This window comes from Astyanax mexicanus, chromosome 4 (assembly GCF_023375975.1).
Source record: "Astyanax mexicanus isolate ESR-SI-001 chromosome 4, AstMex3_surface, whole genome shotgun sequence".
NCBI lineage: Eukaryota > Metazoa > Chordata > Actinopteri > Characiformes > Acestrorhamphidae > Astyanax > Astyanax mexicanus.
This window is the reverse complement of record NC_064411.1, coordinates 33,069,700-33,089,395: the sequence shown is the minus strand read 5'-3', so window position 1 is coordinate 33,089,395 and position 19,696 is coordinate 33,069,700. Positions and strand designations below refer to the sequence as shown.

At 37.0% G+C, this 19,696-nt stretch overlaps 1 protein-coding gene across 1 annotated transcript; it reads left to right on the top strand.

Moving 5' to 3' along the window:
• The first annotated feature begins 9,277 nt into the window (after nt 1-9,277).
• On the top strand, nt 9,278-18,899 carry LOC125801749 (macrophage mannose receptor 1-like). Its single transcript, XM_049479001.1, has 7 exons — nt 9,278-9,314; nt 9,457-9,522; nt 9,965-10,030; nt 12,890-13,243; nt 13,349-13,678; nt 15,470-15,623; nt 18,791-18,899. The coding sequence occupies exons 1-7, from the start codon at nt 9,278-9,280 to the stop codon at nt 18,897-18,899; spliced, it is 1,116 nt and encodes a 371-aa protein (XP_049334958.1).
• The last annotated feature ends 797 nt before the right edge of the window (nt 18,900-19,696 follow it).

Genomic DNA, 19,696 nt, shown 5'->3' with positions numbered 1-19,696 from the left:
AAAATCTACAGCAATGTGCGACCAAGGTCGTTCAGGAACAGGCAGAGGACATAGTTTACCAGCTGGAAGGGCTTTGGGTGTTTTGCATTGTGCACAGACTGAACATGAAACTACGAACGCTTGTATATCAGCTCGCATGGTTTCCCACCAATAACGAGCTGAGATCAGTTGTAGTGTACGTGTAACGCCGGGATGACCAGAAGTAAGGGCAGCATGAGCCCAACCAATGAGTTGATCGCGAAATTGTTCGGGTACATAAATCTTGTGAGGAGGACAGCCCTCTGGAGGTGGTGTGTGACACCTAAAGCTATTTCAGCAACAACATCAGTTTCTTTCTCATTCAGCGTCCAGCACTTCATCAGGTAAGACCTCAGTCGTGTACTTCTCTAATTAACTGATCAGGGGTGGGTTTTCAAAAGCTTTTAGCACAAAGATAATTCTTTAATTAAGCATCAATCATAGGCATCACACTGAGCACTCTCTCTCTCTTCATGTTAAGAGGTTTTAAAAGCTAAGATGTTTTTGAGGAACCAGGCCCAGATTAGTTGTGTGTAAAATCACTCTTTGTTTTAATCAGATATGTTGATACTATGTTGATACTAGTTCTGAAAATGAGTTCTGAATAGAATGTATGAAGAACAGAGACTGTAAACATTATCATGTGTTCTCCATGAATCTGATTAGAACTGAAATATTAGCAAATCTCTGGATTTACATGTTTTTGTATTATTGTCAGAATTTTATAATAATATCCAACTTATTTCTTACATACCTTTCTTTGCTCTACGCAGTTAAAGCAAAGTGAAAGTGTCTTATTGCACTGGCAGATATTTTTGCTTGTTTAAAGCATTGTTTCTTGAATTTAATCGCCTATACAATGAGACACTTTTTGTAGATTAAATCAATTAAAACAAGTGCGTACAAGGAAGTTTAAAATAAGTTATTAATTCTAAAAAATAATACTTTAATAATCTCAAAATGAGAAATGTTACACATCTAGAATATATTTATAAGCATTTTATCTGCTAAGATATCATTTTTTTGTGAGATAATTTTTTAAGATGTAAGAGACCAGCCTGAAACACTGGCATCCCTTCACTGCAACGTCCACAAACCTGAGTGACTGTGTAGAAGCAGATCTCAGTTTACCTCAATTACCATGAACCCCTGGATCTGCCCAGGTTCTCCAAGCTGCAGAACCAGAACTGGTGGAGTCAGACCACGTGTCGTGTTTTCATTGGTGGAAAACTGTATTTTTTTTTTCCATGGGAAAAGATAAATAAGGCTGATTTGGTACCACTTTAAAATGAGGCTCCTTTATTAAGGGTTTATAAATTGTTTACGAAGGCGTTTACTAATGGTTATTAATTAGGTTATAAATCATTATTAAGCAGTTACAACCCAGAAATAGAAAGGGCAACAGAAGCCTGCCATATACCAGATAGTGATTTCACAATAATTCATTTGTACGTACTGTATCTTTCTTTGTCTTTTCTATCAGGCATCATTAACATTTCTGTTAATAACTTTATTTATTTAGCTGTAATAACATATTAAATGCCTGAACTGGTTTTCTTTATCATTTTATGTAATGTTCATGTTATTTTCATTGTTGTGCTTTCTACTATGTGTTTAATAAGTGTTTATTAATGTTTGAAACTGTTTACAACTTAGTTTATAACCATCAATTATCTTCTTTTTAAACCCTTTATAAAGGAGCCTTATTTAAAGTGGTACTGCTGATTTTATCTGTTAATATTTATATATATAAGCAGTGTTGAAGAAAAAAACTATTTTGTGCTACTGAAACCTCCTCTGGACTTTTGATGATACACATGTTTATGAGATGTGATGTCATTAATATAATTTCCATATGCTTTGAAATATGGTATAACTTTTCTATGGTATGTAATAGCGTTTGTAGATGATATCCTGTGGATCTCAATGCTTAATGGGTGGATCTTCTAATATGCATCCGAACACGCTCACAATGAGACAGAGAAACAGAGAGAGGAGGGGGAGAGAGAGACAGAGAAAGAGAGACAGAGAAAGAGAGAGGAGGGGGAGAGAGAGAGACAGAGAAAGAGAGACAGAGAAAGAGAGACAGAGAAAGAGAGAGGAGGGGGAGAGAGAGAGACAGAGAAAGAGAGACAGAGAAAGAGAGACAGAGAAAGAGAGAGGAGGGGGAGAGAGAGAGACAGAGAAAGAGAGAGGAGGGGGAGAGAGAGAGAGAGACAGAGAAAGAGAGAGGAGGGGGAGAGAGAGAGACAAAGAAAGAGAGAGGAGAGAGAGAGAGACAGAGAAAGAGAGAGGAGGGGGAGAGAGAGAGACAGAGAAAGAGAGAGGAGGGGGAGAGAGAGAGACAGAGAAAGAGAGACAGAGAAAGAGAGAGGAGGGGGAGAGAGAGAGAGAAAGAGAGAGGAGGGGGAGAGAGAGAGAGAGACAGAGAAAGAGAGAGGAGGGGGAGAGAGAGACAGAGAAAGAGAGAGGAGGGGGAGAGAGAGAGACAGAGAAAGAGAGAGGAGGGGGAGAGAGAGAGAGAGCACTCTAAAAGTCACTAATAACAATTTATTCAAAACACATTAAAATTATTTCATTTAAATGTGCAATAAAAACACTCTGCTGTGAAATGTTTAGGGGTGCTAAACACTCAGCTAACAGCACCAGAAGATAAAACCCACACAAACACACATTTTTACATATTTTAAACCTTCCTCCCACAGCTGTGCTCTCTGTTGTCTAGGTAACAGTGGGAAGCTACAGCCAGCTGATTGGCTTGCCACACACACACACACACAAACACTCACACACAGAAATGGTACACACATATAAGGAGTGGGATGTCACCTGTCTCATCATATCTTCTATTATTCTGTAACAGTAATTAACTGAAACACACACAGACAGTACTAGTCTAGCACCTCACCTTTATTATAATAAAACAAAAACGACTAATGAGTGAACCAACCACATCAATCTGTTATTCTTGTCTGTACTTGTGTTCTTATTGACTCGGGAAACGCCATCAGTTGCAGCCCAAGTTTTGTTCCATTCAGAAGATCACAGTTATCCAAGCTCACTAAAAATACCCGGATGTGTTTTTGCTCCTCCCTCATTATCTCAGATACATGGAAAATGACTTGTGTGGAATACTTACAGCCCAATAACCCACAATGCACCTTGCAGTAGGTGCGGCGGAGGTACTTACCTGTAAGGTATACGTTTTAAAAACAGTACTGCTGTGTGATAAAATCAAGTTAGACGTTATTTTTATGCGAGAATGCAGGAGATTAGACTTCAGATATGTGGTTTATTTATTAAAAAGCGGCTATATGAAAATGTACATCTACGTTTTTCGGAAAAATGCTTTCCGTGCCCTGAGAGAGTGACATAATCTAGTACGAAGCTGTTTCAATTACAGAATAAAAGCTCTGCGTCCTCCCGTCCTCGGCAGTATGAACTCGTGAGCCGAACTTACAAAGTCTGTTCTTGCCAAGTCCGTATTGAGAAACGGCCAATAACAGCTTAAAGAGTGCTGTTTGTTTGTGCGTGTGTGCACATTATCAGTGCATGGCAGTGTGGACAGAAAGTAGTTAAATATTCTTAAAATTATTAGTTTTAAATAACATCATCTGCCATAAAGTCTATAGATAACTTAAGCATTTTCTGAAATGTCTTAGAGTTTTATTAATACACTGTGAAATTTCCATTTGTTGAGTGTTGGCTATAGTCAGATGTGTCAAATAGCAAAGAACAAATACGTTTGTTTGTTACCTTACTTAGATAGAGATTTTGGTTATCTATACTGGAGTAATTATTTTTCAGATGACTTTTTCTTTTGCTCCTCACATTTTCACCCAATTATCTGAACTTTCTACACCTTACATTTTGTTACTCCTATTTTATTTCAGCATGTTTTCATTCAGGCTTCTAATTATAAAAAACCCTCTCCAGATAAATCTCCTTATCCAGATAGAGTGAATTTAATTGATATTGGATGAGAAGTATAAACATATAGCATTCCGACACCCTATTGATTCATATTGGTTCGAACCATCACACCTGCACACGTCACGCCCCCCCACACTCCAACAAGAACATAGCAGACGTATGTAGTCTAGTATGAAGATGATCCGTGCAGAGACTCACAGCTCAACTAAGCTTCTTTTTAATATATTTACATTCTACTAAAATACATTTATTTTCAATGGGCATATATGCAGCTAAAACAGCAAGCCTTTGGTGATGCAGAAATAAAAAAATATTAAAATATTTTTGAGAATATTCTGTATCAGCTTTTTGGAACTTTGGTACTTATTATTGCATTGTTATTTACTTTATAGTGAGGCAATACTTTGCCCTTTACATTTAAACATTTCTGAAATCTCAAACAAGACAGCAAATCTCATTATATACAAAACATACCATCAGCTTCTCCATTATCTGCGTAAGTTTGTTTATTTATTGATTAAATGCTGGCCTATTGTCTAAAAATCTGTTGCCCTCAGACAGGAGATAGCCATTTCAACTTTATAAAGTAATAATTGAAAGTAATATTTTCTTTACCACATGAAAGAGTACATTGGAATATGTTATAAATAATTTATAATTAATCATTTTGTGGCTGCTCAAAATACAATGGTGTGAAAAAGTTTGGATCAGTAATTTCAGTTAAATATATCATATAGTAGATAAACACAGTGATATTTGAGAAGTGAAATGAAGTTTATAGGATTTACAGAAAGTGTAAAATAATTATTTAAACTAAATTAGGCAGGTGCATACATTTTGGCCACCTTGCCATTTTATTGATTTGAGCATTAATCATTGGAACACAAAATTAGTTCCAAAATTTTGCTCACTGACCCTTGACCTACATACACAGGTGAAACCAATTATGAGAAAGGGTTAAGGAGCCAATTGCTCCTCTTAGCATCGTCTCTGGAGTGTGGCAACATGAGAGCCTTAAAACACAACTCTCAAATAACCTGGAAACAAAGATTGTTTAACATCATGGTTTAGAGGAAGGATATAAAAAGCTACAACAGAGATTTCACCTGTCAGTTTCCACTGTGAGGAACAGAGTGAGGAAATGGAAGACCACAGGCACAGAATAAAAAAAATCTTACAGCACTTCATGCTTCCCTCTGCTGACAGCTTTTTTATGGAGATGCGGATTTCATTTTCCAGCAGGACTTAGCACACTGCCCACACTGCCAAAAGTACCTTAAAAATATTCAAAAATTTTGGTGCTGCCACTATAATCACTCTTTCCCCTCATCACCCTAGGGCAGGAGTATTTAATTAGAATTCAGTACGGTCCAGTTAGAGAAAATTTTAACTTGTGTTGTGATCCAGTGCTATATCCTGTATACTGAATAAACCTAGTAGTTCTGTCAGTTACAAGTACTATTAATTATATTTCAAGAATATTTATTGTTTTAAATAGGCCTGTCACAATAATTACAAAATAAACACCCTCAATAATCAACATCAGCAGCAGCTGGAAAAGAGACGGAGTCTGATTTCACATGTATCTGAGTACCCTCCTGGTGTGTTGGGGCATCACTAGTGATAGGGGGAGTCCTAATGAGTGGATTGGGTATTTGACTGTGTGAATTGGGGAGAAAATTGGAAAAAGTTAAATTATTATTTAATAATTATTTAAACAAATATTCTAATTTTCGGGTTTTCATAGGCTGTAAGCCATAATCATCAACAATAAAAGAAATAAATGCTTAAAATAGATCACTCTGGGTGTAATACATCTATATAATATATGAGTTTCACATTTTGAACTGAAATAAAGTAACTTTTCAGTGATATTCATAATTTTTTTGAGATGCACCTGTAAATGTATAGTTTTTAAGAAGATGTCTGAAGTAGCTAGCAAACAGAGGAGCATGTGAAAGAGGAGGTTTCTTCACCATCGGTAGGTTAAAAAAAACTCCTCAACAGAGGCTAGAATAGACCTGACCTGTAATGTTTCATTACCCTCTCTTATCTTTTATATTTATTTCTCCTTTTCAGATCTCCTGACTGCAGTCTAGAACAGTTCTAATGTTGTATGTTAAACCCACACGCCACTGATTCTGGTGGAAGTGTTTGGTGAAAATATGGCAACCATCCTGATCTTCCTCCTCCTGGTCCTCTTCCCAGGTACATCTCTACTTATTATCAATTACTTTGATACAACATGGATACCATTTTGACCAGACTCTTTATCATTATTGAATCATAAACACTGACCTTAACTGAGGCAAGTGAGACCTGCAGTTCTGTAAATGTTGTTCTGGGTTCTTTTGTGACCTCCTGGATGAGTTGTCCATGCCTTTTTGGAATAGTTTTGATTGGCTGGCCATTTCTGGGAAGATGCACCAGTGTTTAATGTTTTCTCTATTTGTGAATAATAAGAGTCCCAAAGCCTTAGAAACTTTGTAACTTTGTAAACTTTTTCAGATTAATAGATGTCAATGACTTTGTTTATGAATGTCTTCAGATCAGGGCATAAGGTGTCGCTTTTTGAGATCTTTAGCTGCTTCATTTCATCAGACAGGTTCTATTTAAGAGATTCTTGATTTTTCAGGTCTGGTAGTAATCAGGCCTGGTTGTGGTTAGTAGTGAAAATGAACTCAGCTTTTTAAAAAGTGTGATTAATTCACAGTTCAAGGGCTACACAGTTTTTTTTTCCTTAATAAATAAAATCATCATTTAATAAAGTGCTTATTATATTTACTCTGATGTTTGCCTGATATTACAGTTTGTTTGATAATCTGAAAAATGTAAGTATGACCAAAAATGCAAAAACAAAAACAATATTTAAGGGGGCAAATACTTTTCATGCCCGTGTCTATATAATATATATTTAAATAACAAATAAAAAAAATAGAGAACACTTAAAAATGAAGAATTTCTTTGATTTTACCAAATTGAAAACCCCTGGAATATAATCAAGAGGGAGATGGATGATCACAAGCCATCAAACCATCAAACCAAGCTGAACTGCTTGAATTTTTGCACCAGGAGTAAAAGCATAAAGTTATCCAAAAGCAGTGTGTAAGACTGGTGGAGGAGAACATGCCAAGATGCATGAAAACTGTGATTAAAAACAGGGTTACTCCACCAAATATTGATTTCTGAATTCTTTAAACTTTTTGAACTTGTTTTCTTTGCATTATTTGAGGTCTGAAAGCTCTGCCTCTTTTTTGTTATTTCAGCCATTTCTCATTTTCTGCAAATAAATGCTCTAAATGAAAATATTTTTATTTGGAATTTGGGATAAATGTTGTCAGTAGTTTATAGAATAAAACAACAATGTTCTTTTTACTCAAACATACAGTACAGCCCAAAAGTTTGGACACACCTTCTCATTCAATGAGTTTTCTTTATTTCATATTCATGACTATTTACATTGTAGATTCTCACTGAAGGCATCAAAACTATGAATGAACACGTGGAGTTTTGTTCTTAACACAAAAAAATATTATATTCTAGTTTCTTCAAATTAGCCACCCTTTGCTCTGATTACTGCTTTGCACACTCTTGGCATCATTCTCTCAATGAGCTTCAAGAGGTAGAGTCACCTGAAATGGTTTTCCAACAGTCTTGAAGGAATTCCCAGAGGTGTTTTTTTAGCACTTGTTGACTCCTTTGCCTTCACTCTGTGCTCCAGCTTACCCCAAACCATCTGGATTGAGTTCAGGTCCGGTGACTGTGGAGGACAGGTCATTTTTTGTTAAGTACATAAAACTCCACATGTGTTCATTCATAGTTCTGATGCTTCAGTGAGAATCTACAATGTAAATAGTCATGAAAATAAAGAAAACGCATTGAATGAGAAGGTGTGTCCAAACTTTTGGCCTGTACTGTATACCTTTAAATAGCAAAATCAGAGAAACTGATTCAGAAACTGAAGTGGTCTCTTAATTTTTTCAAAACTGTATATGTGTATAGCTGTCGTAATATAAAAAAAATGCTGATTAATCGCACAAAACAATGAACTTTTAACAACGGATATTTAAATGTAAAATAAAATAATTAATGTAAAATAATTACAGTGGAATCTTATTTATATCTAAATATGTTTGTTTAATCGTATCTTATTAACTCTAAACACATATTGTTCTTTGTAAACATGTTTAAATACTCTTAGAATTTTAAAAAGTTACAATATTAATGCAAAATATGAAAAATAAAGAAGTAAAGATTATTCTTAAGAAGATAAATGTGTTGAAAAACTTCACAGAAGCAGCAATGTGTGTAGGTGTGAGACAGAGTATCCATGTTTAATTAATATTCTGAAATAAATAAAGAGTATCTTTTTGATATTTGATATACCCTGAACTTCTCAGCAGTAGCAAAATACCAAAAGAGAAAAAAATATCTCATAAGGCTCTGTAAAAAGAGTGAATTACAGCAGGATGTTTGCATCTCATTCTTCAGCTTTTTAATCAGGGCTGGTATTTTTTATTTTTATGAAGCAACATTTTAACATATTTCAGCTATTAATATAAAAACTGTTTTAGAGTGTAGATACTCTTTAAGACATATTTGAGCAGCCTAGATTCTCATAAAATAATTACAGCTGGCATGTGTGACCATCTTCTGTAATAAAAACTTTTTAAAAGTTGAGTAGCGCCCCTTTGTGGCTGACAATAAAGAAGCTATCTACACCAAATAAATATAAATATAATTTCCGAGGATTTCATCATTCCACTCTGGAGCTCTAGAGCTGAACACAGCTAGCTACAGCTGAGGTCTGATTGTTTACTGCTAGTCTGAATTAAAAGCTTTCCCAGTAGACTTTTACCTTCAAGCTGAATATCTCCATACAAATACCTTTATCAATAATCATAAAATATCTATAAATAAACAAAACAGAATAAACATGGCGGGACATTAGTTCAGATGTACTCTTGAACACATCATACATCCACCAGTTGTTAATCTTATATTAACCACAGAACTTTTCTCCACAGACTTTTCTCCTGCAGAACAAAGTCCTCTTAGAACTTTCCATCTCATTGTGAAGAACTCAACCAACAATCAGTCTGTAGCTCGAGCAGCTTGTAGAGAGAACTACACTGATCTGGTCACTGTGTGCAGTGAAGAAGAGAACACTGCACTGATTAATCTGATCAACACTCGGCTGCCTGCAGACAGTAAAGTCTTGTTTGGTCTTCAGCGCAGTCAGTTCAGTTCTAAATGGTCTAATGGTGATGAAGTTACATTCAATGCTCTGACTGGAAGCTGTGGGACAAAGCCCAACTGTGCTGCTATGAAGACTAATGCATCATGGGAAAGTCTTCAGTGCGGTACAGAGAGAAGAAACTTCATGTGTTATAAACAAGGTAAATACTGTTTATTTACTATCAATATTTCAACAGTATTAACTCAGATTTTTTTCAGACAGCTTTATAATTCAGTGTTAATGTGTTCACTCTTTCTCCTCCACAGATCAGACTGACCTCACCTTCAGCTATCACCTGATCACTGAGAATAAGACCTGGTATGAAGCTCAGAGTTACTGCAGGAAGAACTACACTGATCTGGTCAGCATCAGAGATCAGGAGCAGAATGAAGCAGTGAAGATAGCAGGGATGAAGAGCAGTGATTCCTTCTGGATTGGTCTGCTGCGTGATGACTGGGAGTGGGCTGATGGAGGAAGATCTGCTTACAGAAACTGGGATGCTTATCAACCTCGATCATCATCATCATCATCATCATCATCATCATCATCATCATCATCATCACCACCATCAACATCATCAAACTGTACACAGCTGAATGTGAATGGGAAATGGAATTCAGTGCCATGCAGTAATACTGTGCCTGCTGCTCTGTGCTACAACAGTAAGTCCTGACTTCACTCTCTATAACTCTCTCAGCAGTGTTCAGTATCATCTATATAAAACACTGTATGTAAATTAAAGCTTCTTTTTGTATTTTTTTCTGTCTCTATCAGCATCTGTTAATGTCAGTGATGACCGTAGGAGTGGGATGAGCGGCACTCTGAACTACTGTAAGAAAGGTAACAGGACTGATCTTCTACATGTTGAGTCAGACTTTGACACTAAAGCTCCTGGTTTTGGTGAGAAAGGAAAGATTTGTGTACTATAAACCACTTTAGAGGGAGATCACCGGAGCCTCCACTCACCCACCAGTGCTGTGCTGTAGACAGTAGGCACAGATCAAGGCTTGTACTGCATTATCAGATGTAGATTTTAGAAAATAATATATATATTTAAAAAATCATATTTGAGGCCAAATACAGTGTATCTTCACTGAGTCCTTCATTCCATTATAGAATATATATTTAAAAAAAAAAAAAAAAACAACTGAGGCCCTCTAGTGGTTGTTTTTTATAAAACAAGTTCAATAGTAATTAGTATTTAGTATTAATCATCTATAATAAAGTCTAAACACTGTATTGATAATCGATCACAATTGAAATGCTGATTTGACTCTATTACTTTATTACTGTTGTCTATAATCATGGACTAAAGCTGCGCAACTAAATCTGAATTTTATCTGTGCTTTATTTCATGTTTTTAAGTTATGTTCAGACATAGAGTACCAGTCAAAAGTTTGGACACACTTTCTAATTTAATGTTTTTATTTGTACATTGTAAATGAATACTGAAGTCATCCAGAACAAGGAACACATAAGGAATCATGTAGTAACTTAAAAGTGTTAAACAAACCAAAATACTCTGTGAATCATTTAGCATCTCTTATCTGGGGTTAAGCTGTTAACTTTCGTTTTTGAGGCTGGTAACTCTGATGAACTTATCCTGTACAACAGAGAAAACTCTTGCTCTTTTTTTTCCTGGGAAGGTCCTGATGAGAACCAGTTTCATCATAATGTTTTTGACGATCTTTGCGAGGATAGTTTTAACGTTCTTGAAATGTTTTCATCATTTTTTCTTTAAGAACTTTTTTTTCTTTACTTAGTTGAGTAGTTCTTGCTGAAAATGGATTAGAGCATTACTCAAATAGAGCTATTCACTGTACACCAACTCTACCTCTTCACAACTGCACAACTGATGCTCTCAAACACATTAACACGCAAAAAAAATCATTTAATTAACTCTTGACAAGTTCAGCACAGCTGTTAACTGAAAGCCTGAATTCCAGGTGACTCTACCTCATAAAGCTGACTGAGAAAATTACAAGATTTACAAAATTGTCATCTAAACAAGTGGGGCTACTTTAAATAATCTAATTTTACAATTTAAACAAATTCTGGTTTGTTAACACAAAATAATTCCATATGGTTTTCTTTAAATATTAAAAATACTTTTGACTGGTAGTGTACAGTATTAAAACCCACTCAATCAAGTCTATTAGAGACTACTTAACAGCTCCACCTGGTTTACAGAGCGTCTTGTCTTTTGGTCTGCAGTTAGCACCATGCTAGTTGGTTGTGCATTTGTACCTAGAACTTGTTAACTACTTCAGTCTCAAGTGTAAAACTCAAGAAGTAAACTTACAAGTTTTTACCAGCAAGCATTTGCTTTGGCTGATTTGAATTAAATATAATACCTTTAGAATGAAGGTAAAAGTAAATGTCTACATGAGTAATTATAAAATATGGTGTACAACATGCTACTGGGCAAACTTTCCCGCCCTGATGGAGCACAATAAATTTGGTGGCTGTCAAAATACAGACACTCTCTAGGACTTGGATAGGAGTAAATGGAAGGAACAAGGGATGAAAAAATTACAAATAGATGAGTGTAGGCCTATATGTGGATAAGAACTTATTACTAGACCTTCCTTGAAGATGTATTCGCAGTTTGTTGGCTGTCAATGTTAAAGAGTTAACAGAAGCAATTAATTTGGAATCAGTGGCACGTTATTATACGTTATACGTTTTATAATGCAACTAATTACACCACCAAGTTTGACATCAACTTCTGCCATAATCTGCCCCGCCCCGTCCAATGCAAAATTGTTTTTATGGAGTCGTTCGCTCGTGGTGAGAACGTGATCCAGTCTCGATCCGACCCAGCTATCAAATATACTTATTTTTTTTTAATTAAGCTAAACTGCTGATTAGGTGCATTTTAATCTGATATACTAGCCAGATAATATACTACTATTAACAAATGCTGTCTCTGCTGCTTCATGCTGTTTACACACTAAGCGGTGGTATGTGCTGCATTCACTGCTCACATCTGCGCTGCATGTCCCATTGAAAACACTGTGTTTGAAAATAAAGCTGTACATTTTCAGTGTTCTGTGTTAAATCAGCTTCACACTGCACAGATATGCGAGCTGGAACACAGAATCTTCTCACTATATTTACTTGCTTGCTCCAGCGCCAGACAGCTCTGACCAATCAGAAGAGACAATGTGCTCGAGTGGTTTATTGGTGTGCATTTTGGTGTGTTTAGATTTTTACCTGTATGAAACCAAACCAAACAGAGAGAGAAACACTCCAAATAAACAAACTCATCAACTGATTCAGACCATAGAAACCAAATACACATGTGAAAACACCCTTTAATACTCCGTTAATTAAGTTCTAATTCAGAAATCCTTACAATCAAGCTGAGATGTTTACAATAAAGACAAAAAAAATGTTCCTTAATTCAATTTATTATACATTCTTTATTCCAGCGCCCCACATTGGCTTTATCTCCCCTCCAACATACAGATATATACTAGTATTATAATTGACACCACTAATATAAATGTAGTTGTATTTTATGTTTCTTACATTCATTCTTTAATTTAAATATCCACTATGAAAACTTAAGAAGAACCAGTGCGATTAATCATAGAGTTCATCACAAAGATCATCACATCACAATATTCACACACATCACATCTAAACCCTTTAATTTCTGTTCCGCTTCATTAACTACAGAACGTTTCTCCACAGTCTTTTCTCCTGCAGAACAAAACAATCGTCTCACAACTTTCCATCTCATAGAGAAGAACCTGACTCAGTCTGAAGCTCGAGCAGCTTGTAGAGAGAACTACACTGATCTGGTCACTGTGTATAATGATGAAGACATCACTGCACTGATCAGACTGACTGGTATCGGCTCTGCATGGACTGGTCTGTACAGAAATCAGCCCAGTGTAAAATGGTCTAACGGTGATGACGTTACATTCAGACATCAGAAGACTGGAGACTGTGGCTCATGGCCCTGCTGTGCTGCTATGAAGGCTGATGGATTATGGGAAAATCTTCAGTGTACACAGACAAGAAACTTCATGTGTTACAAACAAGGTAAATACTGATTATAAACTACAGATATTTCAACTGTATTAACTCTGAATTATTTGTTCTTTTTAGATCCAACTCTAAATACAAATCATTGCTTCTCCTCCACAGATCAGACTAACTCCAGTTATCATCTGATCACTGAGAAAATGACCTGGTATGAAGCTCAGAGTTACTGCAGGAAGAACTACACTGATCTGGTCAGCATCAGAGATCAGGAGCAGAATGAAGCAGTGAAGATAGCAGGGATGAACAGCAGTGATCCCTTCTGGATTGGTCTGCTGCGTGATGACTGGCAGTGGGCTGATGGAGGAAGATCTGCTTACAGAAACTGGTGGGACGATCACCCTAAACCTTCTCCAGCAGACTGTGTGAAACTGGTATCAGGAAAAATGTATTCAGTGCCGTGCAGTAATACTGGATCTGCTCTGTGCTACAGCAGTAAGTCCTGACTTCACACACACAAACAGCTCTATCAATAAATCATATCACTGCAGAACATCAAAGTTTGTTAGTTATCCGATTAATGCGTTTGCAAAATCTGGGGTAATCAGATCATCAGAAAAGTCAGTAAAAATGGGATTTTTGCTTTGCCACCTGTCAATAAGATCACAGAATAACGTCATGTTTTTTTTTATAAAAAAAAATTTAATATAAACATACATCAACTAGAACAGTGGTTACTAGTACAATCACACCTGACGCCATCAGTCTGCCTGCTCTACTTCCTGTTACTCCTAAAGACTCTAACTCCCAGCATGCTCAGTCTGGACTACAATGACACTGCCGTCGTGCTTTGCCTCTTCTGATTACTGATTGATTGATTACTTGATTACTCCCAGGTGTCTCTATGTATTTAAGGCCTATTGTTCCTCTCCCATGTTGGAAAAAATCTATAGTTTCCATCTGTATTTATTCCTTACATTACATTTGTTTGTGTTTATTGCTGTATCTGTTAGAACCTGTAGGTTATATAAGCCTACACTTCAGTCCTTCACTCTCAGAACTAGTTTTAAAATTGTTAACATCACTTTCACTGAACGCCACAATATGTGCTATATCAATATAAGCTAGAACACACTGTAGTTTATTGCTTGTTACTCTTGTCGTTTACCTCTGTCTAAATTCTTAAATAGGAATACTGTATTAACCAAAAACAATAACCAAACAACTTACCATACTACATACTTACAGACTACAAAAAGTGGGCAAGCTCCACACAACAGGTGAAGAAGAGTTGGTAAAAGATATGACGACATGTATATGTGTGGATTTACACGTCTAGCTTCCTGTGTATGAATACCGTATTTTTGCCTTGTGTATGAAAATAGACCAGAAAATAGATGTTTATTGATAGTGCGTCTTATAATCCGGTGTGAAAAACACAGTAAGCATGTGTGCGGTTCATGTGATCCAGTGAAATGGCCTTTAGGTGCTGTCCACAGGACAACTAGAAGTTATTCACTCCATACATTTGGCCTTTATGGGAGAGTGGCAAGAAGAAAAGCTTGATATGTTTGTAATAATAGCTAAATTAGTTTAAAGCTTTAAATAAAACATACTTTTTATTTTTATTTATTTATTTACTTTAAATTGTTCTGTAAAAGCCTCTGTAGTTTGTTAGAGAATACTAGTGAATAAACAGCATCATGAAAGCTGAAGAACTCACCAGACAGGTCAGAGACAAAGTTGTAGAGGAGTTCAAAGCAGAGTTAGAGAACAGGGAGAACACTGGTCAGAGATGCAGCCAAAAGGACCATGGTAACAATAGAGGAGCTGCAGAAATCCACAGTGTAGACGAGGAAATCTGTCCACAGGACAACTAGAAGTTGTGCACTCCACAAATCTGGAAAAGTGGCAAGAGAAAAAATCTTAATATTTTTGCAAAAATAGTTCAATTAGTTGAACGCTCTGAATAAACCATACTTAAAAATATATATATATTGTGTTATTTAACAAAGAATTTCTCCACTTAAACAGGCAACACTCTTCCAACTACTACAAGTGAAGCCATAGAAGGAACCCACACATCCCCAAACATCAGCACAGAAGACAAGGTTTCAGGTACATATGTGCACAATTTCCCTGATACACCTAGGAGTTACAGTTTTGGCTCATGTCCCAGTGTCCATCACTAAAAAAGAGCCCTTAAATCATTTCACACACACACTCTCTAATTCTCAGAGTCTTTGATCTCACTCTAAGACATGCTGTATTTTCTGTCTCCATCAGCTTTCCTCCATGTCAGTGAAGACCATATGAACTGGGAGAACGCTTTTTACTACTGTAAGAAAGATAACAGGGCTGGTCTGCTGCACATTCATACTGAATCTGACCACACTAAGGTGAAGAACGAGCTCAGGAAGATGGGTATCTCTGGGACTTTGTGGGTGGGGCTTGGACAGAGCCAACTTTTTGGTTTCTGGTTTTGGTCTGACGGGAGTGATTTGGGTTCCTGGACCAACTGGGTGGGAGGGCAAGTCCCAAAACTTCCATTGTCTCAGCACTGCGGTGCCATAGACACAGAGCAAGACTTCAAATGGCTCGATAAGAACTGTAGATACACATTCAGGGTTTTATGTACAGTGAAATAATGAAACTGAATCTGTGTTAGATATACACACATACCTGAGGTCAGGCATTGAGTTTTTATATTTTCTGTTTACGAATTTACTCTTAAATACATTTACATACATTTTTTAGCTTAGCTTAGCTTAGGCCTTTCTCCTATATGCTTTTTTTTTCGAGGACATCTGCAATATTTAGTCAATTACATGTTAATAAAAAGGGTGAACTAATGGAAAGGAACTTGTAATGTAATACTATCTTTATTAGATGCCATGAATTTGTTCAAATAAATAAACTAAAATGTCAGAATTGTCAAAATTCCATATCCTATCATCTACGTGGGGCGGCACCATGGCACAGTGGGTAGCAGCCTGGCTTTGATTCCCTTTCTGTGTGGACTTGTGCATGTTCTCTCCCTGTATCTGTGTGGGATTTTCTCTGGGTGCTCCAGTTTCCTCCCACAGTCCAAATACGGCACATTAAGGAGAATTGAGTATTGGTTGAAATTACCCCCTAGGTGTGAATATGTGAGGGGTATTGACAATGAATGGATGGATGGATGGATGGATAATCTATGTGCTGGCAGATCACATCAAAAAAAAGTCTATCAGCAGAAAAATATGTCTATAGCTATGGTAAATATGGGTCCAAGAAACTGTGTGTAAAATACATTTGTCTCATATTTCAGGTCAGTTTGCCTGTGCAGTCTGACACAGTAGCTGTTCTAGTGTCAGGCCTGTCTTTTAAGAATAGTCCGTGTGATATAGTAACTCCCTTCACCAATCACCAAACTCCTAAAAGACATTTAAAGACACTTTAATCTTTTAATATTAATTTATACAGATCAGCCTGTTACTTACCTGTTTCCTTAGGGATTAGCAGTGTGTGGGGTTCCAGTTGACATATGTAAAAAGAAGGAATGTTAATATAATTAATTATATATGTTTACATATATATATATATATATATATATATATATACTTACCTTTTCCTTATGTCCTAATATGTTGTATGTACGAGTGAAAAAAACAGTTATGTAAATATGTATTGTGTGTGTGTGATTGTTTTCAGTCGCATTACCCATGTACTCTTTTTGGTTTAGCCTGGGGAGTATATAGGTGCTAGGTTTAGGTGCTACAATATGGGGGGAGATAGTAGATGCTGGATGAGCTCTGTGGGACTGCGTTTATTAGTGGAATATGAGGACTATTATTACTGTTATGGATGGGGGTTCTTATTTACCCTACCATCTACCTTAGTGGTAGTTTACTCCACTTGCCTCTACCTACCCCTAGCTAAGTGTATAGTGTATTGTTTTTCAATAAATGCTCATCAGCTGATCAGCTAACATCTGCCCCAAAGTGCATCTTTTCCACTAAACTGCTGTTCAAGAGAGATACCTCCTGATCACACCATCCACACTACCACAGTCCGACCTAAAATCAATGTCCTATTTCATGCCTACTGACTTCCAGAGGTCGGCATGTTAGTGAATGGTATCCTGGGTTTGCAGCATGGACAGACATTTTGCGTACTAATAAAGCTATGCGTGAAATAACCCCCACTGTAAAAGGCAGGTGCACATGTCACACACATTAAGTTTTAATTACATTTCATTCATTACATTTTTTTACTTATTGGACTTCTACTTCTTGTCTGCATCCCTTTGTGCTGAGTATCGGCCAATACTGATCAATCTGATCCTTACGTTAACTTTGTATGAATAATACAGCTCTGCAGTTTAGATAAGATGTGCTGCTGAGTCGCTTGTCGGCTACTTATGCAAAATAACTTCCCCCATAGACTGTGATTGACAGCTATCAGTTTGGAAAAGGTTACAAAAAAGTCATTTCCAAGGCTCTGGGACTCCAGCTAACCACAGTGAGAGCTATTATTTTCAAATGCAGATAATATGGAATGCTGGTGAACCTTCCCAGGAGTGTCCGGCTAACAGAAGTTACTCCAGAAGGGCATGGACAACTCATCCAGTAGGTCACAAAAGAACCCAGAACATCATCTAAAGAACTGGGAAATTTTTGTTGTGCACTGACGAGACAAAAGTGTAACTTTTTGGAATGTGTGTGTTCCATTACATCTAGCTTAAAATTTCACACAATTTCAGAAAAAGAACTTCATACTAAATTCAAACAAGGTGGGGATAGTGTGATGATCTGGCTATGCTTTGCTTATTTATAACCTGGAAAACTTGCTGTAATGGAATCATGAATTCTGATCTCTACCAGAAAATCCTAAAGGAGAATATCCGTCCATCAGTTTGTGACTTTAAGCTCAGGCATACTTGGGTTCTGCAGCAGGACAATGATCCAAATCACACAAACAAATCCACATCTGAATATCTCTGAATTTTGACAGACCTAGTCAAAATCTGATTGAGATGATGTGGGATGATCTTAAAGTGGACATGAAACACTCCAAGTATTTACTATAATTTACAAGATGTATTTTCACTCTAACAAATCTTATAAGTTTAACAGTTGTCAGTGAAACTGATGCAATCTAAATGTCATTTTTTTAAGTAAGTGCAGCACCATCTTTTCCCAGCGCTTAAAGTGACGTCACAAATTTGGTTCTCGGATGCCTCACTAACATAAACTATTAGTCTACAGTAACTTAGTTCCTCAATAGATAATAAAAGCCAAATCAAAAATCATTGCAAGGGGGGGGGGGGGGGGGTCATTGCCCCTGGGTGTACTAATACTGGGTGTAGTAAAAATTGTAAAGGGTGAAGAGTGAGAAAAAGATTCACTTTATACCTCGCCTGAGACAGCTTTTCTTCGGTGGTGGCTAGCGGCGCTGAAGCGTGAGAATCCTCCGGTTAGCTGGAATGCTAGGGGTTAGTAGCGAGCACTTTATAGATGAGGACTATGTGGAGGAGAGGGTTTTTAAGTCGGGAGCATTAGTGCCGGACAAATAAGCTGAAGTCCGAGGCTTTTTTCCTCCGTTTTTATTTTTTCCTCTGAACAGCTGGGATGTACAGACCATCCGACTGGGGTTAACGTTACTCACAGCAGCAGCTGTAGCCGCACGGAACGAGCCAAACAACGCGCTCACCCAGCAGAGCAGCGAGAGGTAACTTACTGAAAGTCTAGATAAGCTGACAATTAAAAGATAACATATAGTGTTAGCTACTTATCTAGCTATCTTACCGTAGCTAGCCAACGCTAGCTAACTAACTAACGCTAACTAGATGAAGCTAGCTACCCAGCAAGCCTTCTAACTTCCAAACTGAACGGTTTATCAACCAAACAGCGCCTGTTTCAATATCCACTTAAATTATGTACGTTTCATTCAGTCTTAATGAACTCTGGACTTTACATGCTAAATAGCTAAATGTATTTAAACAAGCTAGTTTATGGGATGGTAGTACCTGCTGTTGACGGGCTGCAGGGTTCTTGCACGGACCTCACGTAGACAGAGAATAGACACCTCCAAAACGTCTTGCTCTCAGAAAAGCATCTGAAAAGTTCTGCTCGGGGTTCTGCAGGAAAGATCTCTGAGCAAATGGTCCACGTTAGCCTAGTTCAGCTTCGTCTTCATCCGTAATCTCCACAAACAACAAGCTCTTTTCTCTAATTGTGACTGCTAGTTATGTACAAAATTTCTACACAGAGATGTAAAATACTCATTGGCAGTTATTGCCAACGCTTGATTGCAGTTGTGGCACAACCAAGTTGTTTGGTTTAGGTGCAAATACCTTTTAACACAGGGCCATGAAGGTTTGGATAAAACTTTCTTAATAAATAAAAAATTATTATGCAACTGGCACGCAGACCTCTAAAGCTGAAAACAGAATTCACTGTTTAGTGTTCTGTATTTGCATACCAGCAGTATTTGTCACCTCGAAATGAGGACAACAAGGAAAGAGGAAGT

What these genes read in the sequence shown, in the direction of transcription:
- LOC125801749 (XM_049479001.1), top strand. Translation starts at nt 9,278, where the DNA reads ATGAAGACTAATGCATCATGGGAAAGTCTTCAGTGCG. An exon ending in GACCTGGTATGAAGCTCAGA is followed by an intron (nt 9,523 to 9,964) that starts GTTACTGCAGGA and finishes TGTCTCTATCAG; the next exon opens with CATCTGTTAATGTCAGTGAT. An exon ending in TCTGAACTACTGTAAGAAAG is followed by an intron (nt 10,031 to 12,889) that starts GTAACAGGACTG and finishes GTTTCTCCACAG; the next exon opens with TCTTTTCTCCTGCAGAACAA.